The sequence below is a fragment of the Notolepis coatsorum genome, assembly GCF_963971535.1.
Source record: "Notolepis coatsorum genome assembly, chromosome: 1".
Classification (NCBI taxonomy): Eukaryota; Metazoa; Chordata; class Actinopteri; order Aulopiformes; family Paralepididae; genus Notolepis; species Notolepis coatsorum.
Genome location: NC_140165.1, coordinates 152,796,370 through 152,824,344, shown reverse-complemented (window position 1 = coordinate 152,824,344; position 27,975 = coordinate 152,796,370). Strand labels below are relative to the sequence as shown.

At 43.3% G+C, this 27,975-nt stretch overlaps 1 protein-coding gene across 1 annotated transcript in view; it reads right to left on the bottom strand.

Annotated features, from left to right (window-relative positions):
• The window catches only part of gcn1 (GCN1 activator of EIF2AK4), a 111,432-nt gene that overhangs the window by 65,329 nt on the left and 18,128 nt on the right, over positions 1 to 27,975 (bottom strand). The window contains exons 7-20 of the mRNA XM_084327530.1: positions 27,322 to 27,456; positions 20,437 to 20,614; positions 20,257 to 20,331; positions 19,994 to 20,122; positions 19,787 to 19,837; positions 19,084 to 19,182; positions 18,808 to 18,981; positions 6,470 to 6,622; positions 6,231 to 6,323; positions 6,051 to 6,126; positions 2,891 to 3,050; positions 2,475 to 2,664; positions 1,939 to 2,063; positions 1,614 to 1,792 (exon numbers count right to left, since the gene is read on the bottom strand). Of these exons, the coding sequence (XP_084183656.1) occupies positions 1,614 to 1,792; positions 1,939 to 2,063; positions 2,475 to 2,664; positions 2,891 to 3,050; positions 6,051 to 6,126; positions 6,231 to 6,323; positions 6,470 to 6,622; positions 18,808 to 18,981; positions 19,084 to 19,182; positions 19,787 to 19,837; positions 19,994 to 20,122; positions 20,257 to 20,331; positions 20,437 to 20,614; positions 27,322 to 27,456 (1,817 nt within the window). The remainder of the gene's footprint in view (positions 1 to 1,613; positions 1,793 to 1,938; positions 2,064 to 2,474; positions 2,665 to 2,890; positions 3,051 to 6,050; positions 6,127 to 6,230; positions 6,324 to 6,469; positions 6,623 to 18,807; positions 18,982 to 19,083; positions 19,183 to 19,786; positions 19,838 to 19,993; positions 20,123 to 20,256; positions 20,332 to 20,436; positions 20,615 to 27,321; positions 27,457 to 27,975) is intronic.

Below are 27,975 nucleotides of genomic sequence, written 5' to 3'. Positions count from 1 at the left end.
TACCGTTATGCTTAACACCCAGTACTATTCACTTTACTTAATTTTTAAAATTAGATTAGATCATTTAGACCGGACTTTGAGAATGCCTGTGTTAGACCTACATACTGCCAGCTGCTATAAGAAAACCAAAAACTATCGGTATCTGCAGTCTATCGGCCGATATGACTCAGACTAGGGCTGGGCGATATAACGATAACGATAAATATCGCGATATATTTTAATAATCGATATCGAATATCGAAATAATTTTTTTTTTTTTTTTTGCTATTTTTTTTTACTATTTTTTTTTTTTTTTTGATCTGCAACAGGGCAGTTTTAAAACCAGAGACCGTGGACAGACTTGTCTTTCTTGCCTGCAACTTAAAGTAATGGCTTTGCTTGTCCAAATGACAATACTGACCAAATTGATTTATTTTTCTCTTGTCCATTTATTTTGTTTGCTTTCTAATTTAAAATACAGTTTGAAACCATCTGTACACAGTAGGCTATGTGTGCTAGCAGAACTAGACTCCAGTCACGAGTCACGGTGCACATGTGCGGTGGTTTGTCCACCAAAAAAGCGCCAAAAGATCGAAAATAAACGAGCAGAGCCAGAACTGTTCAACTCCCCTGGAGCCACAGCCAGCAGAGAAGCCGGTTTACTTTCGCTTTTAAACCAGCTGCAGCCTGAGAACTGGAGTGTGAGGGGATGTAACACTAAAGATGGCGGCAATGACAAATAATTGCTGCAAAATAATTAAACATACATCTGTTGTTTAAAAAAAATAAAAAATAAATATTTATACTTATAACAATTCGATAATTATCGATATCGAGAAATATCATAACATTATCATATCGTTATCGCGATATGATTTTTTTCCATATCGCCCAGCCCTAACTCAAGACGATCGGTATCGGTGGCAAAAAACGTGATCGGGGCATCCCTAATGGAAATAGCGACTAAAAGAAATAACGACCAAAACCCGACTATAATCTAGTCTGGCGCTGTACGTTCGGCGAGTTAACCAGACTATAGTTTAAACTGTATCTCTCCGTCGGATTACTGGCAGTGCGCGGAAGTAAGGCATAGGATCTTGACCATTTCTAGATCAGTCGTTGTATAATGGTGACTTTACACTGCACCAGAAATAAAGGGTAGGTCCCCCTGAATCATAAAAAGTATAACACTTGATACTGACTCAAAGAATAAGCTCAGAATTGGCAAAACTATTACACTATGTCCAGGCGAACCTTTGTCTATGTAGGCTTTAGAGGGTTAACAAATTAATTGTGTGTTAAATTTATTACTATGGGTAATACCAATAGGAAACTATCATTAGACATTGTGCTTTGTAACACCCATTTATTGGCTTGTATTACAGGCACATGTTACCAAAATCACACAAAAAAATACAAAAACCAGTGATGCGTTGTCAGTTCACCTCATATCAATAATGTTTTTATTTATTTATTTATTTACATTCGACTTGGGAGTTTGGTATTCAAATTCACATTTCCTTTTCAAATTCAAATGAAATTTGAATATTGAAATTAATTCCGACAGCCCTACAGGTGATGGGGTGTATGTGCTTTCTGAAAGTCCACAGCAGTAAAAGGCCATAGTGTGCTACCTCTGGATGATGCTCTTGTCATACAGCTCTCCATTAGGGGTGAGCATGATGGCGTACTCCTCCCTGGTAACCAGGCACAGGGCAGGATTGGACAGCCATGCCGTCACTTGTTCAATCACCCGTGGCAGCAGGTTGATGGGGGAAAGACCGGACAGGGCACCGACCGCATTCTTCACCGCCTGCACACGTGACCACACATGATCAACAACATGACCACACATGACCAACAACAGACATCACGTCAGTGGAGGGATATAAAACATGGTGCTGTTATGCGTGTTAAGTGCACATATAATATGGAAACTATGCGATTTATTCTGGTGACCTGATTGTCAGCATTGGCCTCCAGTAGGCGTGTCAGAATGCTCTCCAGGTTTTTCTCAATGAAGTCCTCAGCCTTGATGTTCATGGTGGACAGCAGACGGGGCCAGAGGCCGGGCCGACCTGCGACTGCAGCCAGACAGAGAAGGGGAAGGTAGACCATGAGAAACCCATAGAAGAGACCAAACACTGGGGCTGTCCTCAAAAGAAAATGACTAGTGGACTAATAGATTTAGTTGACAAATCAGTCAATTTCTTTGACAAATCTACAGATTATTACAATCATGAAAAAGGGCCTCTTTAAATCTAGTACCGGTACTTTAAAAAGAACAAAGTATATTTGTGAATAGAATTGTGGTGATGTACTCGTCAATTAATAAGAGAAAGTCTTACTAATATCCTACATGACCAATTTATCTATCAACTGAGGAAGAGGAACCACTCCTACAAAACACACAATACCTAAGAGTTGCACATGTGATGTTCCAATGGATTAAGTAGATTATATTCAGGTTACAGTGTAACTGTGGACTATCGTACCTATGGAGGGGTGGTGTGTGACGATGAGGATGTCCATGGCCATGTTCTCAGCCTCTGCCGGGTCCCCCCACTGGCTGGCAGTAGAGCAGATCACATACAGCGCCTCCAGCAGGACACGGGGGGGATTGTAGCTACGGCCCAATTCGGTCAATTCCCCAGAATCTGACACCAGCATATCGTGGGGCAACACCTGAGAATGGTCAATACTGGGTCAGACTGGGCAGTGAAGACAACCGTTGAGCATTTCAATTATGTTAAGGGTGGTGACAGACAACACAATAAACCACAGGTTCAAAAGACTAGTAACAGTTGCTCAAAAAGGTCACCCTGTGTATCACTGTCTTATATCTACAGTGTTTATCGGTGGGTTCAGCACGGTGTTTGGAAGTCATTTTAAACAAATGATAAAGACCCACTTTGTGTTTGTTAATGACCACGCGGAGTTCCGCCAGGAGCCCATGGGCGAGGCCAGACCCCCCCAGGGTGGAGAGGATTTTCTTCACAGTCTGCTGGGCCCGCTTACGCACACGCCACACGCGAGACAACAGCACCGCAACTGTGGCATGGTGGTACATCCTGGCAGGAATACACGGAAAACGACATTGGGTAACCATTATGTATGCATGAGTAAAGATACTGGTATCTGGCAGCAGGCCGATACCTGGCTAAAATAGGGTACTGGTGTTGGTGGGATACATTTCTCAAATACTAAAACCCCATGCTAAAACAAAATGCCACAACAAAACACCACTAAATGAACCCATTACCAGATCTATTGCTTTTGGTACTTTAAATTCTGTTAGTACTTTTGGGTTACAGTAGGTAAATATGCACAACTTTATATACGGTACCTAATTTAAATGTTTACTAGGGATGCCCCGATCACGTTTTTTGCCACCGATACCGATCACCGATCGTGCCATAACGGCCGATACCGATCACCGATCGTGCCATAACGGCCGATACAGATACCGATCGTTTTTGGTTTTATATAAAAAAAAAAAGATAAAAATATATATAATATATATATTTTTTTTATAAAATATATATATTATATAATTATACTTGTAGTTGTATTATCTGCGAGACATCGCCACCACGCAACAAGTCAAAATGCTCGCTATCTGCAAATAGCTCCACTGTCTGTGTGTATACTCTGCTTTGGTCAAATCACATTCAGCATGCCCTCAGCTAACCCCTTCCGTGACTGCGATGCAAGCCAGGGGCTCGAATATGCATCGAATCAATGTTATAAGACATTGATATCAGGAGCTATGTGTAGCTACTGCTAGCCGGCTAGATAACGTTAAGACAACGCCTCAGTGAACTATTTAGTTTACTGGGTCATTTCGTGTAAACAGTGAGCTAACGTGAGCTACCTAGCTAACGGAGGTATCATGCACTACTAGACTATTTCTGGAGCATTTGTTGATATCAGGAGCTATCTGTAGCTACTGCTAGCCGGCTAGATAACGTTAAGACAACGCCTCAGTGAACTATTTAGTTTACTGGGACATTTCATATAAACAGTGAGCTAACAGGAGCTAACAGGAGCTAACAGGAGCTAACGTGAGCTAACATGAGCTACCTAGCTAACGGAGGTATCGTGCACTACTAGACTATTGCTGGAGCATTTGTTGATATCAGGAGCTATGAGTAGCTAGCCAGCTAGATACCGTTAGACAATGCCTCATGTATTAACACTTTAATCGCCATGGGTTAAATTCATAATTTACCATCCCTGGCCAGCTCTATTTGTCTATAGAGAAGTTCCCCTTCTTTGCAGGGCTATAACTTTTTAAATTCTATTGCTACATTGCCATTATTATGGCCCATTCAATGTCCTATATGTATTGTTCAGGGTGTAGCAACGTTAAACTTTTTCATTCACATATTCATACTAAAATATGGTCTAAAGTATAAGTATGTTTTTATCGTTTTCTGCAGCTTTCTTCAGAACGTGATTTATAGCTCCAAATGCATTATATTGATGATGAAATACAGTTTGATAGCAATCGGCGCGAGATGAAAAATTTCTACTGGACGTACTTCTAGAATGATCTACGTATGATCTGATGATGACCGGATGGGCGGGGGATCGTTTATAATTCCGTGGGCAGCGTTAGATGATTCATCCAGAGTGGGTCATATGTTCATCATAGCAGTTTATATGGAATACGTTAGAAAATAACGCTGAATCTTACCGTATGTTCCTCACGCCGTTGGACGATCAGCATGGAGTAGACTGTTTTCGATTATGGGATGTTGATCCTGATGAACCATTTCCAGGTTGTATAATACTATATACGTCCAAATAACGTTGTTTATTGAGTTAGGGCGAGCGATTGATCATCCAGTGTGTTGAGATGGAGTCCGGCTACCGATCGCGAGTGCCCGGAGCACATATGGATGAGCACTTCCTGTTTGGATCTGCCGATCGGCCACCAGATGGCGCTCTCGAACCGTTAGACAGTTGAGTGGAGCTCACCAGTACATCTCAGGGCTCCGGAAAGGAAATATGATTTCGATGACAGATCTTTGAAATATTGACATCAAAGACGAGTTACGGCGTCTTCGGCAGAATGAGCATGGCTAGGAATGACGTCTTAACTCGTCCCCGGCGATCATAGTGTTAAACTAAAAGTGAATAGTTGACTGGGTCATTTTGTTTAAACAGTAACGTTAGCTAGGTAGCTAACGTTAGCTCACAGAGGTCCATGCACTAGACTAGAGCAGACTATTGCCGGAGCCTCTGTTGACACAGGTCTGGGAGGGGCAGGGGAGGAGGAGGAGGGGGAGGGGCAGTGCGCTGCAGCTCTGTGTGCCTGAAGTCAGCGAGTGAGAACTCCGCTAAGAATTGGATCATGTTTTTCGATCGGTTTTCACGATCAGCGAAAATAAAGCATTATCGGAATTCACCGATCTCATATTAATTTTATACTGAATATCGGCCGATACCGATCGCTGGCCGATCGATCGGGGCATCCCTATTGTTTACCATGTTAAACTTCATGGAGTAATTATGGACCTTTTACTTTACCATCATATATTTCATAAAATTACAGATAAAAAAAAATAATAATTGCGCAGTCAAATCTTTGGCTGAATGTAGGTGTCGCCGGTAGGCTTGCGTGAGCTCGGCAGGCTCGCCACAACCGTCACAACCACTTTGATGTCCGAGTAGAAATTAGGCATTAAAACAGTGTCGTTTTATATAACCTTAAAAGATCCCTGGAAACGGCATTTAGGGCATTGCAAGCTTCTGCGATTTGACATATTTCAGTGACAGACCTTTGGGGAGGGGCGGGAGGTCGATTTGATTGACGTTTCATTTACATCCTAAAGTACCAGCACATTGGAGGGTGCAGTTCAAAGTGTATTGGAGTGCAGAGTGACGTAACTCACTGATTAGGTACTTTTTCCAGGAAGAGAAAACTATGGATTTCTTTAGAGGGAAATAATGGGAAAATAATGTGTGAATTTTTGGCACATAATGATAAGTAGGGGTAAAAAAGGAGGGGAAACCTTTTCCTGGGATCTTGGTTCTCTGGCCTGGTAAAAAGAGAAACCACTCACTGTGATTTGCTGGTGTTGAGTCTATGAGAGTGTTCCAGAAACAGCCTCTCACACAGCTGCAGCACGGTGCAGAGCGCTGCAGACAACAGACACAAACATCATTCCATTTCTCAAGATATAATCAGATCAATTATGTGAGCTTACACCATAATAATGGTATGATATTAAATTTAGCCCCACCTTCCTCACTGGCCTGGGAGAGGAACTTCTCTGTGGTGAACAGTGGTTTCTTCTCATCCAGGATCAGGTTCCAAAAGCCAGCTAGCTTAGCCTCTGCAACAAAGACAAGAAGACACCAGGTAATCAACACCATCTCCCAGTCAGTGCTTTTCCTTTGATCTCAAACAGACTTCATAAATCAAGATAAAAAAAAAACACAAATTCAGTTGCATCATTGTCAAATGTGAGTGTCTTCTGACCTGTCTGGGTCTCCAGCAGAGCCAGGCGACTGAGGAGAGCGGACGCCGCCACACCTTCCATCAACAGAGCATACTGGGAGTTCTGGGCTGCAGCCTTCTCCACCGTCTGGAGGAGCAGAGGCACCAGTCCTGACGCCAGGCCCAGCGTGTCTCCTACACACAGCAGGGGATTGGGGGGGTGATAAGTAGGGTTGTGTACGTTTTTCTAGTATAGCAGGGCAATATTAAAAATCAGCTACGTTGTCAACGTTGTCCACCTCAAAAAGGACATTCTGGTCACAGTTGCCTGGTCTGACCAACTTTCAAGACGGCGCACTTTTATTTTGCATTAGCAATTTTATTTTCTGTATGTTTTTGGTATAAAATTGTTCAAAACACTTAATCAGTTAACTTAACTTAACTCATTGACTGCCACGCTGTTTTCCCATCTCTACTCAATGGCGCCAGTGTTATTGACCATTTTAGTGGTTTGCGGACCCATCGTGTGTTCTGTATTATAGCTATGGAGACAATAGTATGGCTCATTTGACAGGCATGGTTTATAGTCCAACACTGACTAACCAGTTCATTTCTACATACTTTAGTTTGTGCGCTATTCCATGCTAAACATCGCCCTTTTCCAAAATAATCCAGTATTTTTTCCTATGACGTGTTATATGCATTATGCCAAAATCGTTCGGGTTGCTCTCCTGAAACTCCAAATATTTCCAAATCAAAAGGTATACCATATATATACAAGTCTTCATAAAATCATCAAGGGCATGTTAAATACGACACTGATCGGTACAAAAGCATGTTTTAGGTTAAAAAACTACCAGCAGGTTACCTAAAATAGACCTTACCTCAGTCAGAAGGTACTCCAAAATGAATAAATCCCAGTCGTCCAATCGCGATCGCAATTACTCGTGTATATTGGGCATGGCTATCATACGGGAAACAATAGGTTTGAGGCATCAAATCTCTGACCGATTGCTATGTCCTGATCCACTTTGAGGGGGAAGCAGCCGGAGGTAACTCAGTACTGGAAGACAACTGATATCCCCAGTTCAAAAGGTAGGCAATACTGCCACCTGGCGGGTTTCGATTGTCATTGCAATTTGAACGTAGGCAGCGATGCCAGGGAGACACAGGAAGCTCCGAGCGAGTGTTTAGAATGGGGATCAAAGGAAAAAGACCAAAGGATCTAAAAACGAGAAAACTTGTTTTTGGCGCTCAAGCGTTGGCGGCGAAACACGAGTATACTCGTTTTTGGCTCCCAATGAGTTAAAGGAACACGCCAACTTTTGGGGAAATTAGCTTATTTGCCATCTACCCTGGAGTTAGACAAGCAGATGCATACCCTTTTCTTCTCTGTGAATGCATAAAGCTTAGTGTCTGCTTCACTGGAAGTAGGTGTGCTAGTGTAGCCTAGTTCCCAAAAGTCACAAAATACACCCCAAATACAACTCCAAAACGTTCCTGTAAACATGTTGTGACCGGTGTATTTACCACGTGGAATTTTTTTTTTTCTTTTTTATTTGACATTTTCGTTTTCTAAGCAGATATATACTCCAAACAATTTTTTGCCGAACCACTGCTGCCTTTTCAAAATTCAATGGGGCTTTTGACATGATTAAATCACTGTGCAGAGTAGGGATGGGAATCGAAAACTGGTTCCTAATTGTCCGATTCCTGGAATTCTTTTTTTAATTTTTTTTTCGGTTTCTCACTTGATTCGATACTCGGTAGTACCGACGTGTTTCGGTTCGGTACCTCAAAAGTACCGAATTCGGTACACATCCCTAGCCATAGAGCAGACTATTTGATTCCTTAAAGGGGACATGCATTGCTATTCCTAGCACTATTTGGGCAACTTTACACAATTCCTGCGAGTCTATTGAAGACATATGTAAGCTTTTATTCCAAAAAAATTATTGTTTTATATTTCTAATCAAGTACTCAAAAGCCACATTTTTCTCACTTTGGATTTCAGGCTGTGTTGGCCTGGCTCCGCCCATAAGCACTGTGTAAATGAGTATGTGCTACTGCTGCTTCCCCGCGAGGTCCAGCCCAGGTTGTGTGTAAATGAGTATGTGCTACTGCTGCTTCCCCACGTGAGGTCCAGTCCAGGTTGTGTGTAAATTAGTATGTACTACTGCTGCTTCAACGCAAGGTCCAGGTTGTGTGTAAATGAGTATGTGCTTCAAGTTTCAAGTTTCTTTAATAGTTGTCATACAGAATACTTTCATACAAAATGCTTCTTACTGTTACGCTCCAGAGACTGTGCTAGACAAGATAGTATCAAATAACATAGTATAGCATGTAATTTAGAAGAAGAAAATGAGGTCACAGTGTTCGGTATAGACATATGTACAATGTTCTGAGTTACCATATAATATACAATACTATGCAGTGTACTAATGTACAGTACTATATAGTGCAAAGCAGAAATGGGATGAGGTACAATTTAGGTACAATTTACAGTAAGGTGTACGGGTTGTAGTGCAATCCTTCATCAATAAATATAAAGTGTGGGGAGTGGGTGCTACAGTGTGTTTGTTTAAAGTGGGTGTGTGCTATAAAGTGTGTGGAGTGGGTGCTACAGTGTGTTTGTTTAAAGTGAGTGTGTGCGTGTGGATGTGTGTGCTATGTGCGTTTGGTGGTTGTTGTTGTGTAGTGTTCATTGTTCGTTTAGCAGCCTGATGGCCTGGGGATAGAAGCTTCTTCTGAGTCTTTCTGTGCTCGCCTTGAGACTCCGGTATCGCTTGCCTGACCGCAGCAGTTCAAAGAGGCAGTTGTTCGGGTGACTGGAGTCTTTAATGATTCTCTTAGCCTTGCCCTTGCAACGCTTGTTGTAAATGTTCTGGAGGGTGGGGAGCCCCCCTCCAATTGTGCGTTCGGCTGAACGTGTCACTCTTTGTAGTCTGCTTCGGTCTTGTGCAGTGCTATTCCCAAACCAGGAGGTGATGTTGCCGGTCAAGATGCTCTCTATTGTACATGAGTAGAAGTTCTTAAGGATCTTCTGACTGACTTGGAACTTCCTTAGGCGCCTGAGGAAGTAGAGGCGTTGTCGTGCCTTCTTCACAACACTGTCAATGTGTGTGGTCCATGTCAAGTCCTCGGATATGTAGGCTCCGAGGTACTTAAAGCTGTTGACTCTCTCAACCGGTGCCCCGTCGATGCTGAGGGGGCTGTAGTCCTTGACCCCCGACCTCCTGAAGTCCACAATCATCTCCTTTGTTTTGCTGACGTTCAGGGAGAGGCTGTTTTCCTGGCACCATCCCGCCAGGACCTTGACCTCTTCCAGGTAGGCCCTCTCGTCGTTGGCAGAGATCAGGCCCACCACCACTGTGTCGTGCTACCACCACTGTGCTACTGCTGCTTCCCCGCGAGGTCCAGGTTGTGTGTAAATGAGTATGTGCTACTGCTGCTTCAACGCGAGGTCAAATAATAAATAATGCAGGACCTCTTTAGGGGGGCTTTATTCGGCATGCAACGAACTGGACATGCAATTGGAGCGGCACACACACACCGGGATACACACACACACACATGCATTGTATTTTTCTCAGTCGCCGATGCGATTGAGTCTCTGCACTTGACCCATCCCGTCGTCCTTCCCCCCATGGCCAGCTGGGAGCAGATAGGGCGTCAACGTGAGCCGCGCCCCGGGGACCAATCCAAGTGCTCCTGCCCGTCTTCGTCAAGGACACCACAGCGTTAGCGAGCTGTTGTTGTGCATGTTTTTCCATTGGGTTTATCTTATCGGGGGGAAACCCTTGCGAGCACGGGGAGAACTCATGCAAACTCCACACAGAAAGGCCTGGGAGATCACCCACCTGGGTACCTGGCATCATGGAAACCTGGTCCCCAAGCGGGAATCGAACCCTGGACCTTCTTGCTGTGAGGCGACAGTGTTAACCACTACACCACCGTGCCGCATTGTGTAAATGAGTATGTGCTACTGCTGCTTCCCCGCGCAAGGTCCAGCCCAGGTTGAGTGTAAATGAGTATGTGCTACTGCTGCTTCCTCGCACACGGTTTGTTTCCCCGACAGAAGCTCCACTCTCTCTCTCTCCCTCCCTCCCCCTCCCTCCCTCCCTCCCTCCCTCCCTCCCTCACTCCCTCTCTCTCTCTCTCTCTCTCACTCGCTCGTTGTCTGCCTCGCTCTGAGGAAGTGTCGGGTTACACTATCTGCCTGCTCTGTTTGCTGTCGACCATAGAGTTAGTTATGCAAATCAGTGCTATATTAACGTCACAGAAACCGTCAAATCAGAACAGTTTAGTTGAGTGAGGGAGGGAGGATCTCGTGAACTCGAGACTAGACTGATGAGTCAATATGGTAATTAGAGACACAGACCCATTGATACTAACCTGTATTACTATAAAACCATGCTAAACACAGAAAAAAGCCATTTATAATGCATGTGCCCTTTAAGGGCCCGAAATTGCCTGGTTTTTGGTCATACGCTCCCGAAATGCTCCCGCTGTTTGACTGTTTCTATGTGCAGTGAACTACTTCAATGCTTTAGAACCTAGTCATTCATTTAATTCGGGGTAACCTAACATTAGCCGTGCGTGCTGGTCTTCTGAAAGTCCATTGACAGAGCAGTCAGAGGAATAATGACCTGTTGAATGCAACTACGGTTCAATAGATTAAATTAGTTTAAGATATTGAACTGTAGTTACATTCAACAGGTCGTTATTCAATAGATTAAATTAGTTTAAGAATAAAACATTTAAAAAAATAAATAAATTAGTTTAAGAGAATCTCAAATACATTATTTTATTTAAGTGTATAGTTAATAATTTTTTTTACAGTTTTTGTATTTTTCTGACATGGGGGCTCAACAATAAATGACAATCAGAAATGTTTTTTTTGTATTATCTTTTCCCCCCCTCCTTTTTCTGTTTTTCTCCCCTCCCAATGTTAGTCGTTATGCCAATTCCCAATCGCCTTCCTGGTCTTTGCGCACTCTACCCCCTACCGTCGGTCTGGGAGGGCGGAAACTATCACATGCTTCCTCCGACATGTGCAGCCCAGTGATGCCGGTAACGCGTTACTAAGTAACGCGTTATTGTAATCTGATTACTTTCCCCCGAAAATAGTAATCTAACGCGTTAATCTTTAAAAGCCAGTAATCTGATTGCAGTTACTTGTCCAAGTGGCTGTGCATTACTATTTCGTTACTATCTCATCATAAATTCATAATGCATGCGGAATGCAGTATTTTATTTCGTTTTCGACAGTCAAAAATACATTTTTGAGCTGTTTTTCTTATTTGGGAGTGACGTGGTGTGGCAGTGAAAGGGTTACACAAGAATGTGTCCTCGCGGCGTGACTGGACTCTCTGTCTGTGAGTGACTCTGCTTTGGCCCAATCACATTCCCCATCCACAGTCTGCGAATCAGAGGCAGAGTAGGGCGGGTCTTCACAGCACGTCATGTGACATATGCGCCAATCGTCTGACAGCAGGACTCCGTTGCATTCGTCTGAGAATTCCACCCCAAAACGCTTGTCTAAACGAAGTGAAACCGCAAGAAGACTAGAGAGACATTTATAAAAACAATTTAATAGTTACAGTTGATATAATTGAATAGTTCAGCCTGCATTTGTTAGATGTGAATGGATACACTGGTTTTGTAAAACCACTGGCTGGCTGCTCTAATGCTCTCCCACAGTTCTTCAGGTGGGAGAACACGAGTGACAGAGAGAGGGGAGAGAGACACACACACACACACACACACACACACACACACACACACACACACACACAAGCACAAGCACACGCACACACGCGCACACACATACACACAGAGAGGGAGAGAAGGGATTATATTATAATAATAATAATAATAATAATTATTATTATTATTATTATTATTATTATTATTATTATTATTATTATTATTATTATTATTATTATTATTATTATTATTATTATTATTATATTAGAGATGTAGGCTGTCTGGGTGGGGTTGGAGAGAAAGAGGCATGGGGTGAGAGAGAGAGAGAGAGAGAGAGAGGGGTGAGAGAGAGAGAGAGAGAGAGAGAGAGAGGGGTGAGAGAGAGAGAGAGAGAGAGAGAGAGAGAGAGAGAGAGAGAGAGAGAGAGAGAAAAGCTCTTATTTGCCAGATTTACAGTTAATTTACATGTTAAAGAGAGACTGCTTGTATGTTTATAGAGAGACATTTATAAAAACAATTTAATAGTTACAGTTGATATAATTGAATAGTTCAGCCTGCATTTGTTAGATGTGAATGGATACACTGGTTTTGTAAAACCACTGGCTGGCTGCTCTAATGCTGTGAGCATCATAGACTGTTGCTTTACCATACTTGATGGTACAGAAGCTGAAGCACTAGTTTAACAATTTACGTTATGTGCAGAGAAACAAGTTAAAAACAATTTATGCACTTTCAATAAAGCGTTTAAAAAAAACTGTTGGGGGAACGACGACTTCGTAACCTAGTTACTTTCAAAGTAACTAAGTTACTCTGATAATCAAGTAATCAGTAAAGTAACTTGGATTACTTTTTAAAGGAGTAATCAGTAATCAGTAATCGGATTACTTTTACAAGTAATCTGTGGCATCACTGGTGCAGCCATCCCACCGCTTCTTTTCACCTGGCAGCACGGACTCTCACTGGGGGAGTGTAACGTGTGGAAGGGTCACACTACCTCTCCCAGATCCTTCCCTCGCTGTGCAGGCGCCCCGACCGAACTGTAGGAGTCGCTGTTTACGACCAGGACCCACCCGACCGGCTTTCCCACCCGCTGACACTGCCAATTGTGTCAGTATGGACGGTCGACCAAGCCGGATGTACCGCAGCTGGATTAGATCCCACTGTCTCTGCGGTGGTAGACAGACGCTTAGTCCGCTGCGCTACCTGGCCGCCTGTTTATTCTAACCAGCTTAGTTCTGTTGCATTTCCAATTTATTTATTTAAATTATAAATGTATCGGGGATCGATAAGGGAATCGGTAAAGAATCGTATCAATAAGCAGAATCGATAATGGAATCGTACCGATAAAATCTTATCAATTCCCATCCCTAGCGCAGAGGCAGCAGTGGTTCGTAAAAAAAATTGTTCGGAGTATATATCTACTTAGAAAACTAAAATGTCCATATTTCTTTCTCCACGTGGTAAATACACAGGTCACAACATGTTTACAGGAACGTTTGAGTTGTATTTGGAGTGTATTTCGTGACTGTTGGGAACTAGGCTACACTGGCACACCTACTTCCAGTGAATGGCGCTAAGCTAGGCTAACGGTGAGGCTGTTCCCTAAGCCTAATGCATGCACAATATGTTCCCTCATCTTAGTTCTAGTTAAAATTCTGGCTGCCGAATTTTGGACAAGTTGTAATCTGTCAGTTGTTTTCTTTGGAAGGCCAGAATAAGTGCATTACAATAATCAAGCCGAGAGAAAACAAAAGCGTGGATTAGCGTTTTTGCATCATCCAGGGACACATAGGCTCTAATTCGTGCAATATTTCTAAGATGAAAGAAGGCAATCTTCGTGACATGATTAATGTGTGTATTAAAATTCAATTCAGAATCAATAATAACCCACAGGTTCTTTACTGCAGTGTTATTTTCTACATTCAGGTTACCCAGTCTACTTTTTATCAGTTCTCTCTGCTCACTAGACCCCACTATGAGAACTTCTATGATTGGTAATAAGTCCACCCAGCGGCAGTATATACAGGGAGAACAATAAAGGGCCAAGAATGGATCCCTGCGGGATACCAGAACAGATGGTGTGTTTGTCGGAATCATAATTCGCTAGATTGACAGAGTAGCTTCTACCTGTTAAGTAGGAATGAAACCAGGACAAGGCCGTGCCTGACAGACCTATCCAATACTCGAGGCGGTGCATTAGAATTGTGTGGTCAATTGTGTCAAACGCAGCCGTTAAATCTAGGAGTAGGAGAACGGATACCTCTTTATTGTCCGCAGACACCCTAAGGTCGTTAATTACCTTTACAAGTGCTGTCTCAGTGCTATGGCCCCTCCGGAAACCAGATTGGAATTTGTTATGGACCCTATTTTTCTGTAAAAACGCATCCAGTTGATAAAACATTTTCTTTTTTAAGACCTTGCCCAAAAAAGGGAGATTAGAGATAGGTCTATAGTTACTCAACACAGAGGGATCAAGGTTGTGTTTCTTTAGTAAGGGCCTAACTACAGCCATTTTTAGTGAGTCTGGAAAGATGCCTGATTTGAGAGAGCTGTTTACAATTTTAAGGATATCTCCAACCACACTGTCTAAAACCTCTTTGAGGAAGGGGGTGGGAATGGCATCCAACGAACAGGAGGATGATGACATTTGCGATATGATTTTGCGGAGTTCCTTTTCATCAATTTCACAGAACGATGCTAGACTTCCCCTGGAGCGATTTATCCTGTTGCATATAGCACTACTAGCGGCATTTGTAGTTTGAGAGTTTGTGCTAAGAGCATCACTCACAATACTAGCACGAATGTTAAGAATTTTATTATCAAAAAAGGATGCAAACTCATTACACTTATCTTTAGTGGCAGCGAGCGACTGCTTGTAGGACTGGGGGGGATTTAAAAGACGTTCAATGGTGGAAAATAAAACTCTGGCATTTGTCTTATTCTCATTAATAATGCCTGAGAAATACGTCTGTCTTGCCAGACGCATGGCTTTGTTGTAGGCAACTGTAGATTGCTTTAAAGACTGTAGGTGGACAGTGAGCTTGGTTTTTCTCCAAACTCGCTCCACTCTACGACATTCCCTCTTAAGTGAACGCATATGTTCGGTGATCCAGGGTGTTATTCTGGCTTTATGTCTCCTCTTGGTTTTCAAGGGAGCCACTTTGTCAAGAGCTGACCTTACTTTAAGACTAAAATGTTGAACCATATAATTTACTGAGGAAGATTCAGGTAGGGCGGGCGCACCTACCAGATGACTAGGGAACTCACTGGCTGCTGACGGGCTAAAGAAACGTTTTGTAATAGTATAGTCTGTACTGTTTTTCTCAAGATCAGGGACAGTCATACTAAAACATAGCAGATGGTGGTCAGATAGCTCCGGCCTTTCAATAATTTTGTCGACAGTGATTCTCATACCTCTAGAGATCACCAAGTCCAGGGTGTGGCCGTGTTTATGTGTTGGGCCGACAACATGCTGAATAAAATCAAAAGAGTACAACAACTGTAGGAAGCCCACAGCTTCAGTATCTGATACATTCTCCACATGAAGGTTTCCGTCGCCTGTTATCAGGGTTCTGTCGTAGTTAGTGGAACAGATAGATAGAAGTTCAGCTATTTCTGTTAAAAATAAGGTTTTACTGAGCTTTGGAGGACGATAAATAGTAATTATTAGCACAGGGGATTTACTCTCAAGTATGGTGGCCTGGTATTCAAATGATAAATATTTGCCAAGAATCAGAAGTTTACATTTTTAAAGTGTCTGAGAAAATATTTGCCAGTCCACCTCCTTTCTTGCCCTCACGTATTGAGTGCACAAAACTATAGACCGCGGGGCAGGCAGCGGCCAAAGTTACCGCTCCATCAGAGCCAAGCCATGTCTCCATTAGAAAGATAATATCTAATTTCTCATCGCAAATGATGTCACTAACCGATGAGGACTTGTAGAGAAGTGACCTAATGTTAAATAGGGCCATCTTTATCCCATGAAGAGAAAGTGGTGTGGAATCTGACTCACGTGATAAAGAAATAGAAGACTGTAAAGTGACCGATATTAAGTTGGAGTGATTTACAGTATGCCAATGTGTTGGGTAATGATCATGAACCCTATCAGAAATCATGACTTCTATATTAAAAGTAATAGGTGGTAGAGGGAGATCAGACAGAGTAAAAGCAGACAACATAATAACAGACGTGTTGGAGAAGGAGTGTTCAGCAGGACCCATAATAGGATGCTCCTCAAAATGACCAGGAGAAGATTCTAGTGCAGGGTCATGCTGAGGTGTATATCAATCTGAGTTAAAAGCAATGTACTGGATATAATTCCGTGTAAGCTATATAACACTTTAAATCATTGGTAAACAAACGTAGTGCTGAAAATATACACGTTGACTGCTGTTTTGACAGGGTTAGGGTCTTTACTCTTGGCTACATAAAAAAAATAAACCGCAACATTAATTCATACATTTTGTAGAGATGGATTTATGGCGTGATGTCATTCTCGTACTATTACCGGACCGCTCAGGCTTAAGAGGTTAAGCTAGGCTAGTGGTCCGTATCCGCTTCCATTAATTTGTGCTAAGCTAGGCTAGCTTGCAGCCGGATAACTTTCCACTGATCGCACAGAGATGAAATTGGTATCCATCTCCTTGTTTGACTTTGGAGAAGGCGGTAAGCGTATTTCCCGTAACGTTGGTATGTGTCCCTATAAGTGTTCCTGTGCTCTTGCATGTATTGGAAAAATAACAAGAGCCCTTAAAACCAGGATCACTGAACACAGATGTGCCATCCGTAATCATGATTTATTGAGTCCAGTCCGATTTTACAAGAGCCCAACCAGCGTTTCCGTTAGCCGGTAATTACCGGTATTTGACCGGCAAAATCTGTTGAAGTCTGACATATTTAATCTCTCCGGTCTTAATGTCCGGTAAAAATAATTCCCTCTAAGCACAATTTGATTATTTGAATTGTATTAAAATAGGCTAAAATTAAATAGCCTATGCGATGAACGAAACAATCATTACATTTGTTTCATCGTTGCTTCTAATAATGACAACGACGTTGTCAGCGAGAGCTTAGTGCTGGGGTTGCGAGTGCATGTGCAGCTGCAGAGCCGGAGCAGCAGCGGCACAGTGCAGTACTCCAATTCAGCCATTGGCAATTCAGCTGTTGGGTGGGGGGCGCTGCTGAGCGGTCCCCAGATAGAGCCAGAAAAGAGCCAGAAAACAGCTGAATCTGCTGCTCTGCATCGACATACTCTCGCAAATAAGTCATTGGGAGGTGGAGAGAGAGAGTCGTCACGCAAACCCACGATAATGTTGCCGTCTCTCTCTGCCAAATTTCTCAGTTTTTCGCTTGATATAATTAATACAAATGTCCAATATAACGGAATTCGTTAGCTCATAAAAATGTGATTATAACAGACTGCTGTTTATTAATGTCGGGCGACTGCCCACAGACACCTATTTGATTTAAAGTCGGCAGCAGCACGGAGTCTCAGGACTTATTTTATTTGGAATATAATGACTATACGCAAAAGTAGCCTAGTTTTAAGTAAAAATATTATAAATCTACATGCCTTGATGATGTCATTCTTTTGTTTTGTTGTCATTCTTTTGCCTATCAATTGTTTTTAAGCTCAATAAACTCTGACCGGAATTTCTCTCATTTGACCGGTAGATTGAAATCTACCGGACACTGAGCCCAACAAAGCGTATCCACTCTCAGATATATTGGCATTGAAGCCATGAAATGCCCTCGTAGTGGAGGTGACATTGAAGCTCTACTCTTGAGGAGAGAACTGTTCTGGATATAAACTCCTAGGACTCTCACACCAAGAGGTCTGAACGAGGACTTCAGTATCAGACCATTCCTGTGATGAGGGATAATGATGATGACAGGTTACTATGACTTGGACTATGTGCTTTTACTAAGCATGAGAGGATTATTAAGTTAAGTTAAGAGGACTTAACTTACTGTTCAGTATGACTTATATTGTGTTCCCCCTTTTGTGAATATCTGAGGGTTGGGTTTATTGCAGACTACCGTTTCTAAATGTTAGGGACATCCTGTTAGAATATAGAGAATAGGGGCGCTCCAGTAGCACACCATGTACAGCGCTGCGTCGCGGATCGGCCGACCCGAGTTCGATTCCCGGACCTGCCGTTATTTGCCGAATGTCTTCCCCTGCTCTCTCTCCCGTTTCACCCTCACTGTATCTGTCGGTCATGTCTGACCAGGAAAAGCGATAAACGCTAAAAAATAAATCTTTAAAAAAAGAATATAGATATAGAGGTGCTTTATGTAGATCTATCCATATTGAAGACATGACGGTTACTGGCCTGATGGAATTATATTGAGCTTTTAGGGTGTTTTTCTATACTTTGTATTATATGTATGTATGAACATGTGTTGGTTTATTTGGTTTACATGTTTGTATTGAAGAATTGAAGAACTTGATACTAGTGGGTTGGGTTATAATGGTATTGCACATGTATCATGACGATCATATGACCAGAGCTTAAATCTCTGGTCTATTTAAAGATGGTACTTTTGAATGGTTGTTTAAGTCTGAAGAAGAGCATTGTGCTCCAAATGTCACTTTAACTTTTTTGCTATGGATGTACATAAAGTGGATATAAAGGAGCTACAGTGGGCGGAGCCTGTGGCCAGCTGACCTTTGAAGGCCCCCAGCATGGCCTGCAGGTAAGCGTGTCGGACGGGGGAGGTGGAGGTCTTCAGGGTGAAGGCTTTCTTCAGCCAGTCCAACAGAGCGCTGGGGACCTCAACCGTGAGACGACTGGTCCACCGGGAAAGCACAGACACTGCATGCATCAAGGTCCCCTCATGGACTGAAAGGAGAGGAGAAGTTATATTAGGATATTTCTGTATATGCAGGTAATGGGAGGAGAGTGTGAGAGAGAGAGTGAGAGTGAGAGAGAGAGGGAGCCTACCTTCTTGTTGGAGATAGGGGATGAACATCAGAGAGACTGCAGAGCTGAGGGTTTGGCTGGAAGTTCCGGACACAGCATGATGGCTGCAGCTGGCGATCCCTACAAACAGAAAGTCAAAACAGAGTCGAGACAAATATCTTTTTTTGGATCTACTTTTTTTCTCCCATTTTCTATTTTCTCCCATCCCAATTTTCGTATCGTCCAATTCTACCCTCCCCTGTCTCGAACGCCGTTAGGCCATGCCTCCCACAAGCCGGCTGCAATGTGGACGAAGCCTTACATCACGTGTCCCCTCCGGTACACGAGGAGGCAGCCGTAGCATCTTTTCACCTGCACAGCGCGATCTCTCATCGTCAGGGGTCTGCGTGGGAGGGACACGCCGCCCTCGCCGCTTCCTGATTCTGCTGCGCAGGCGCACCAACCGACCTGTAGGAGTCGCTGTCCACAACGTCCGATCCCCACCCATCAGCTTTCCCACCCCTAACACTGCCAATTGTGTTAGTATGAACGACCAGCCAAGCTGATAGCAATGCGGAGAGCTGGGCTCGAACCCAGCGTCTCCTGCATTGGTGGCGAGCGCCTTGCCCACTACACCACATAGCCGCCCCGTCGAGACAAATATCTCAAGCATGAATACGGTTACCTTCAATACCGTCTCGTCAGTAAAGTGAAAAAGGGAAGATACAAGTTAAAAAACTGTTACCTGACAACACACTCATCTTCTGGGCGACAACAGTGAGCTTCCCCTCAGACCCTGCAAACATACATAGAATTCCATTAAGACGTGTGTCTGACATACACAAAAGATTCAGACTGCACTTCGCCGACTTTATAGCGGACGTAGCCTCATAGTGTAAACAAGACACCAAGACAAACATTTGTGAGGCAGAAATAAAGATTTTCCTCTCACCTCCGAGGATCTTGAAGAGGTGTGTGACAATGTCCTGCACAGCGGTGGGGTCACTGCACTGCTGGCTCAGGTTCCGCATGGCCTTGACAGCCTCCTCCATCAGCAGGGGGTTATTAGCCTTAAGCTGGCCTGAAACACAAGAGCATAACCTCTGTGAACAAGCCAAGTGAACAAAACGCATGATAACACGTTCATTCGGTCGGCATATACACAGTCGGCATATATAAAAAATAAACTGCTCTGAACATCTATCAAGGTCTTACTCGCTATGGCCTTTCCAACATCCATGGCGTACTGACTGAGGTCAAGGGTCACTGAGGCCACCAGGCAGGAAACGGCTGGAAAAAGATGAGACAATATTTATACAAACGGTATGAAAGCTGTTGCAAATGTGAAAAGGTGATGACGGACTAGTACTGCGGGTAAACATGAGAGCGTCTCACGCTGCATGGCGTTCTCTGGACTGCGGAGCATGGCCTTCTGCAGGGTCGGCAGCAGCTGCTCCTTAAACTCAGAGTGGGAAACGTGGCGCAGTAATGAACCACTTTTGTCCAAGATGTGCAGGTGAGGCCTGGACTTGCTCATGAGGACAGACTTCACATACAGGTCAAGCAGGGCACTCTGAAAACAAGCACATGGTTTGTGATGAGCAGGATTCACCCATTCTTGCTTTAACCACCACAGCATTGTAATAGCAGCATATTAACTGACATTATGAATACAACTTTACACGTATTTTAAACTTTATTGAACATAGTTAGCAGGTTCTATTTGATAGGGTCATGGAGATATGGTCATTGCTGTGTTAAGCCACACTCTTCCAACTTAATTGGTGAACGTGCAAATTTTAAGAAGCCATCTACGAGGCGGCTGGGTGGCGTAGCGGACATTGCGCTCGTCACAAACGCAAGAGACACCGGGTTCGAATCCGGCTGTCGGCGTTGCCTCCGGCTTGGGCTTGGGTCATACTGGCTCAATTGGCAGAGTCAGCGGGTGGAAGTCGATGGGTGGTAATCTGGACGTTGTGGACAGCGACTCCTACAGGTCGGTTGGGGGACGCCTGTATGCAGAGACAGGAAATGGCGGGGGTAGTGTGAGCTTCCCACACGTTACACCTCGCCAATGAGTCCGCGCTGGCAGGCGAAAAGATGTGACAGGCTGCCTCCTTGTGTACCGGAGGGGACACGTGATGCAAGGCTTCTATCCTCCCTACAACCAACCAGTGGGGGGCATATGCGAGCAGCGTTCAAGACAGGGGAGGGGAGAATTGGAAACAGCGAAATTGGGATGGGAGAAAAATGGAAAATAAGGAGAAAAAATTGATAAAAAAATAAGCTATCTACGAATCTGTCAAGCAACAAGTGCTTGGTCCATAATGATCCCAAGTGGACCAACGATTTCTAGGATTTCTAGTTATTTTGTTAACCTGTTAAGCCCTAGCCATATTTTCAGAAAATCTGAGATTGCTCCACTTCTACAAGGTCCATTTGCATGTCCTTGGTATCTAGGGACATCTATGGACCTCAGGGAATGTATTCCCAGTGTCAGACATGTTGTGTCTGTGCTATGCTTGAGTAAATTGTAATGAACCAAAGGAGAATATCAATTATTATTATTATTAGTTTTTTTTTCCCCATCTTTGATGGTGAATAACACCATGCTAACATTGACCAAAAGTGAAAACATTTTGCTCATTCAGCACCTTCTTGAGATCAAGTGCACTAAATTATAATTTAAAAAAAGAAAATGTATTAACATTTTCTTTTGACAATATTTTTTATTAAAGTTTGCTTTAATCACAGTAACGTTGGCGAGCTAGCTAAATTATACATAAACCGGTTTTCATATAAATCAATCTTCGATGAGACTGGTGTGGCACGGTCTACGGAGACGCAGAAAAAAGCTACCAAATCCATTCCGAGACAACTCCGAGACTGACTAGCGTCACGCGTAACAAGTCTCAGTCGCTCTCTTTCAAGTAACCAAACGTTACACTATAAAAACTGGATAGTTGATATATGAACTGGATAGTTCATATAAGCCATTCTCCCTTTGTGTGTGTGTGTGCGGGTGCCCGTCCCAACTCTGGTCTTTGGCAAGTTTGATAGTATTTACTATTTACTGAGGATGGCCAGATAATGTTGATATTTAAACTTAAAAAATAATTATACAGAGGGGCGGCTAGGTGGTGTAGTGGGCAAGGCACTCGCCACCAGTGTGGAGACGCTAGGATTCGCGTGTTCGAATCCAGCTCTCCACATTGTTTTCAGTTTAGCTGGTCGTCCGCAGTAATACACATTGGCCGTATTACGGGGAGGGAAACTGAAGGGTGGGGATCGGGCGTTGTGAACAAGCGACTCCTACAAGTCGGTTGGTGCGCCTGCGCAGTAGAATCAGGAAGTGTCGGGGGCAGCGTGAGCCTCCCACGCGTTACTCCTTGCCACTGAGAGATCGAGCTGCGCAGGTGAAAAGATGCGACTGCTGTTACCTCAAGTACCGGAGGGGACTTGTGCTATGTATGACTTAGTCCACATTGCAGCCGGCTTGTGGGAGGCAAGAAACAGCGTTCGTGACAGGGGAGGGTTGAATTGGATGATACGAAATTGGGATGGGAGAAAAATATAGAAAATGGGAGAAAAAGTGGATCAAAAAAAAAAATTATACAGAGAGAAGCTTCAGCAAGTACAAAACGTTGCTGACCGACAAAAGAGAATCCCTCACTGAGGAAAACACAAAGGCCTAACCATCATGTGTCACAATGGTGATGTCAGCCAGAGATGGGGAGAAGCATGAACCTTTAAATGACATCTCTTTGAAATAAATTACATTTTACAGTTTTTTTCTGATTTCTTTTAAACAAATTATTATTTTGTATTATTTAACTATTTAATTATTATTTAGTTATTGCACTGCACTGGCAGTTGAACTGCACTGAATTGGAAAAAAGAAACCTCATAACCTAACTGGCACTGAACATTGAACTACACTGGCACTGTTTGCAGATGTACGGTTATTAAAGTTAGTTAAAAACATAATTTTGAGGGTGGCTACGTGGTGCAGTGGGCAAGGCGCTCACCACGAATACTGGAGACGCTGGGTTCGCCTGTTCGAGCCCAGCGCTCCACATTGCTTTCAGTTTAGCTGGTCGTCCGTACTACTAATACACATTGGCAGTATTAGGGGGTGGGAAACTGATGGGTGGGGATCAGGCGTTGTGGACAGCAACTCCTACAGGTCGGTTGGTGCGCCTGCGCAGTAAAATCAGGAAGCGATGGGGGCGGCGCCCCTCCAAAGCGCAGACCCCTGACGCTGAAAGATCGCGCCGCAAAGGTGAAAAGATGCGACTGCTGTTACCTCGAGTATCGGAGGGGACTCGTGCTATGTATGACTTAGTCCACATTACAGCCGGCTTGTGGGTGGCAAGAAACAGTGTTCGAGACAGGGGAGGGTTGAATTGGATGATACGAAATTGGGATGGGAGAAAAATAGAAAATGGGAGAAAAAGTGGATTAAAAAAATAAATAATTTTGTATAGTTTTTTTTTTTGTTAAATACAAAGGAAAAAATATAAAATCAGAGAAATCCGAAAACGGGAAAATTAAAGAGAAATCCTAAAACAGGAAAATTCTTATCCGAAAACTGGAAAAGATAAACGGATTTCATAGAGCCCTAGTTAACACTTTGATTGCCACTCACGAGTTTTCTCGGATTTATAATAGTTACGTTGAAAGCCACTCACAAGAATTCTCGGAATCTTTTATTTTTTTTAGCGATCTGAAATCATATTATTGCATCACGCGAGCCTACCCTAGCCTACCCAAACGCCGCCGGCGATCAGATGTGGAAAAAAGCACCCCCTATCGTCTCCCAGATGACATCAGGGATTTTGGAATGGACTCAATGAAAATGGATGGGGGAAAAAATCCTGTACTCCACATTTTCCAGTCCACTGATGCAGCCGGGGTTACCAGAGTTCATTATGGATCCTCTGAGAGCCGCGGATCATGAGTTCTACTGTATACACGTTAGATCTATACACTTATCGATTTTTTTGAATGGTGATCAGGAATTGGAATATACCAGTTGGATACCATCTGATGTCAGGTAAGGAATCTATGTTATCAGTGTTAGGATAATCAGACTAGTTTTGATGAAGATATAAGCTGTTTTGTGAAATGTGCTCTATCGGTTTCACTGTAAAATCCATGAGGAAATGAAAACGGCTATTATCAGCGCGCGGCTCGAATGGGCGTGCGTGTACGTATAATATTGATCATCTAGCGTTTAGATTAGGCGATATTAACGTTAACATTGAAGTGGATGGTGGCATTCAAGCACTAAGTCTGGCGCCACCTGGTGGCACTGAAAGTGTTAAGGTGAGTTAATAAATTCACTCTGAAAATCTGCTCCGCTCTGATAAACTGACTCTTTGGTCAGAGCGTCCAGTGTGCACTCTGAGCCCTCAGAATTTCCGATGTATGGATGGATGTATAATTGTAAATAAGTTCATTTATGTGTTGTAAATAAATATTGTTAATATTTATTTACCTAATTTATGTGCAATCGTTTCATTTCAGCTCAGTGTAGAGAAATGCACCGATACTAACAACCGCCTTATGCGCGCGTGACGACACTGTTGACACTAGGGTTGGGCATTGTTTGGATTTGAACGATTCCGGTTCCGATTCTCCATTCCGATTCCTGTTCTAAACGATTCTCGATTCCGATTCTTTGAGGTGTAGGTCAAAACAGGTCACAGCTTATTTCGCAGGAGATTTTTTTATTTTGAAAGATTTTTTTTTTTTCATACTATTCACATCGTCAGTTGACTTGATACAGTTTATATATTTAATTTTTTTTAAGAATCGAAATTAAGAATCGAAATGCAAATATGTTACTTCCTATTAGAACCGGTTCTCGGTGCCCAACCCTAGTTGACACCACGTATCCGTGACACGCGTCCCCCGCGAAAACACTAGTAGTTTTGGGGGCCTACCACCCCCCCTGAAAAAAATCCTAGGGGAAACACTGGACTAACGGCAATTGCAAGTACACTGTCGTGCATTTATCAAATGCATGCCTGACCATTGTTGGGGTGAACCTCTTACCACTTTCCATCACGGCTTTTCTCTGGTTTACGACCCGACCGTTGAATGCCACGTCACGGCTATTTTCGGGTGTTTTTTTTTTATTATTATTATTAGCGATCTGAAATCATATTGCATCACGCGAGCCTACCGTTGGAGATCCAGGGACCGCCGGCGATCAGATGTGAAAAAAGCACCCCCTATCGTCTCCCAGATGGTAAATCACCCTTTTGGAATGGACTCAATGAAAGCGAATGGGAGAACGGATTTCTGACTCCACAATTTTCTTCTCACTGATGCAGCCGGGGTCTACCAGAGTTCATTCTGGAGCCTCTGAGCCACGGCGAATATGGGTTATACTGTACACACGATGGATCAATACATTTATCGATTTTTTCGAATGGCGATCGGAAATTGGAATAAACCATTTGGATACCATCTGACCTCAGGTAAGGAATCTATGTTATCAGTGTTAGGATAATCAGACTCGTTTTCACAGAGATATAAGCGTTTATGTGATATGGCTGTTTTGACTGTAAAAGCCATGAGGAAATAACGGCAACGATTATCAGCGCACGGCACGAGCGTGCGTGCGCACACATATACTATCGATCATCTAGCGTTTATTTTAAAACGATTCATAAATAGGCCGACAAATGACAACGTTCTGGAATATTCCAGTAAAAGGCGATTATCATAGGCATGGGTTGTTTTTCCCCGGAAAACGGGTGATTTTCAAAATGCTATCAAACGGAAATGAAGCGATAAAAATACAATCTGCCTTGCCAATGTTGACTGGAAAATGAGTCTTTGATAAGCGACGGGCAGATTAGACACATAGCCATAATTTAAAACATAGATTAGGCGATATTAACGTTAACATTGGCGTGGATGGTGGCACTCAACGGGGTAAATAGGAAAACACGGCCCGGCACTGAAAGTGTTAATGACCTCTCACGTCATTATGACATCAAGCCCCGGCCCGGTGTAATCTTTTCCGTGCCTATGGCAGAAATGAACAGTATTTTCCTTTCCCGTTTACCAGTGATTTTGTCCTTGATGCTGCATGTGGGATTAATGGGGAAATTGCGTTTCACCAAAGGATTTTATGCTTTGTTAACGTTCCTATTTCTAAAAGACAAATGGGTAAGCCTAAATGATCGGATGTTGCAGAGAATGCACTGACGCTGGTGACGTCGGGTGGCCTGATGTGCAATGCTATGGTAGTTAGTAGGGGTGTAACGGTACACAAAAACCACGGTACGGTACGTACCTCGGTTTTGAAGTCAAGGTTCGGTACGGGTTTTCGGTACAGTGGGAGAAAGTTTGGCTTTCCATGTTCCACTCAGGGGTGATGTAGTGTGCAGTAACTAATTGTACTTGTAGGGCTGTCAACGAATATTCTATATTGAAATTAATAATCGACTTTTCAAAATAATAATTATATTAGATTGTGAAGAAAACAGCCCCCGGTGGGCGGTTGTTAGTGGTTAACATACCATTGTATTCGTTCGGTACGGTACACACTGAAACGGTTCGTTCAGTACGGATACGTGTACCTTTACACCCCTAGTAATTTGTGATTTTTTTCCTTTTTTAAACTGCCGCTTAGTGTTCTAAATCCACAGAAATATATATTAGAAGGCTTTGTTCACGGGACCACAACTGCATAAACCACAGACGAAGCTAGGAGCGATCTATTAATAGTCCATTCACAGCTGCAGCAAACACTGAAGACTCTGGGGCAGCCGGAAAATACCTCACCCGTGAGAGGTGGATTCTAAGGTTTCTTCCAATAATTTTTTGTGGCGGTTTTTCCTTCATCTTCATTGAGGATTAAGGGGGTGTTGTTGTTGTTGCAGGAGGTGCACTGTTGACTTTGTGTTTGTTTGTTTTATTGTATTTTTTTGTATTAAAGTGTAGATTGAATTTGTCATAATTGTGCCTACTCATCATCTTGACGTCGTCGCCCCCCCCCCCCCCCCCCCTCTGAGGACCTCAATGGAAATAAACCGTAAGTTTTTATTGCGTATCAATCCTCAACGATTTTAAATTATATGTGATGGCTGTACATCTTGTGTACCAGTATTGTATTTGATTTTAAGATGGTATTCAACCAATCAATCAATCCATTGTGATGTGGGCTTGTGAAGCCCATTGAGACATGTATAGTGATATTTGTCTGTACATAGATTTAACAACATCAGGAACAGGGAAACCACCATGGTTAAAAGGGCTCACCTTATGCTTCTCAATGGTAGCGGTGTCTTTCTGGGCCGTGCAGAAGTCAAGACATACTCCTAGCATAACCAGTGAGGTGGGGTTCTGGTCCAGACTCAACAGGGTGCTGATACACTGATCGATCATGCCGGGGTTCTGGGGTAAAAAGAACAATTGATGTCAAAACTGTGACAGGAGTTTTACAGCAAATTACACACAGGGTCTTTAGGAGTTTATTTCTTTGCATAGTATCCTTCTGAGATGTAAACACAGAACAGCGTTTCACCAGAGGTTTCAGGCCACAGGGTCAGCAATTTGCAGCACCGCTTGGAGTACATAGGAGTTAAATGCCTTGCTCAAGACCACCTCGACAGGGATGTTGGCTCAAGTTGGCTATTGCAGAAATCAAAACCATCGCCCTAATTTCACTGTGAAAGTGCAGCCTACTGGGCGGCTATGTGGTGCAGTGGGCAAGGCGCTCACCACGAATACTGGAGACGCTGGGTTCGCCTGTTCGAGCCCAGCGCTCCACATTGCTTTCAGTTTAGCTGGTCGTCCGTACTAATACACATTGGCAGTATTAGGGGGTGGGAAACTGATGGGTGGGGATCGGGCGTTGTGGACAGCGACTCCTACAGGTCGGTTGGTGCGCCTGCACAGTAGAATCAGGAAGCG